The sequence below is a fragment of the Sphaeroforma arctica genome, assembly GCF_001186125.1.
Source record: "Sphaeroforma arctica JP610 unplaced genomic scaffold supercont1.9946, whole genome shotgun sequence".
Taxonomy (NCBI): domain Eukaryota; class Ichthyosporea; order Ichthyophonida; genus Sphaeroforma; species Sphaeroforma arctica.
In genome coordinates, this window is record NW_014030612.1 from 1 (window position 1) to 1,006 (window position 1,006).

Here is a 1,006-nt window from a genome sequence, read left to right on the forward strand (position 1 = left end):
TTCTGGGTTTTCTGCTAGCCGAGAATAGGTGGGTAAGTTGTGGACATATTGTTTGGTATACTCGATTCGTACAATCGATTTGTAAGAAGTGCAACGACAAGGCGTGCTAATACATTTGGACAAGAGAATTATTATTGAGACTATCTATATAGCTGATTTATGAGAACTACAGTAGGAATATGACTTCGTACGCTCGGCACTAGAATAGAAGTAAAGGTATAGTAATTGGTAGTGAGCGAACATTCTAAAGCATATCCGACTCGCACAGAGAAAGGGACATTTTTAATATAAATATTTTGCCACAGATAGCATGGCCCCCTCTCTCTACTCTAGAGAAATTGTCGAATTTTCCGAAGAAAATCAATAGTTTGTTCTGAAGGTCCCTCTTGTATGTACATCAATAAAAATAAACGATTGCGATGCTAAATATCAGTCATGTACTCACAATCTCGCATACGCAAACATTATGAGTGACCCAAGAGTTATTACGGAGGACAGTGCGAACATGCAAAAAGCTAACAGCTCTCCACCACTCATTGGTGATAATCAGATAGACGAAAGTGTTGAGGAAGGAACTATCGCAGATGACATGGCAGGCAGTAGCTATGCGGGGCAGGTACAAGAGAAACAGTCGAGTAAGGCACACGGCAAGCAACCGGCGGCTGTACAATCATCAGTTCCCACTCCAGTGACAGATATGGACACTGACACTTCCGATACAATTGCAGGTTTGTCTTGCCGTTTACTAGTTGTGCTACAAGGGTCCCGCTTGTTGACTGCTGTCCTGCTTCTATCTAATTATCTGGCTGGTTTGATATCAAAACAGAGCGCGGTGCCCTTCGTATTTACCATGCATCTATTCCTGATGCATATAGTGCTAACTTGAGACATCAAACTTGTCTCCTTGATCATTTATAGAAAACTATGTTCATTATACATACATACATACATACATTCACATATATACATACATACACACACACACACACATATATATATATATATT

General features: G+C 40.2%; 1 protein-coding gene across 1 annotated transcript; it reads left to right on the forward strand.

Moving 5' to 3' along the window:
- Window positions 1-466: 466 nt before the first annotated feature.
- Window positions 467-728, forward strand: SARC_17173 (hypothetical protein; the record flags this gene model as incomplete). Its single annotated transcript, XM_014288731.1, has 1 exon — window positions 467-728. A coding segment is annotated over one exon (262 nt), but the record flags the coding sequence as incomplete, so codon positions are not given.
- Window positions 729-1,006: the final 278 nt, after the last annotated feature.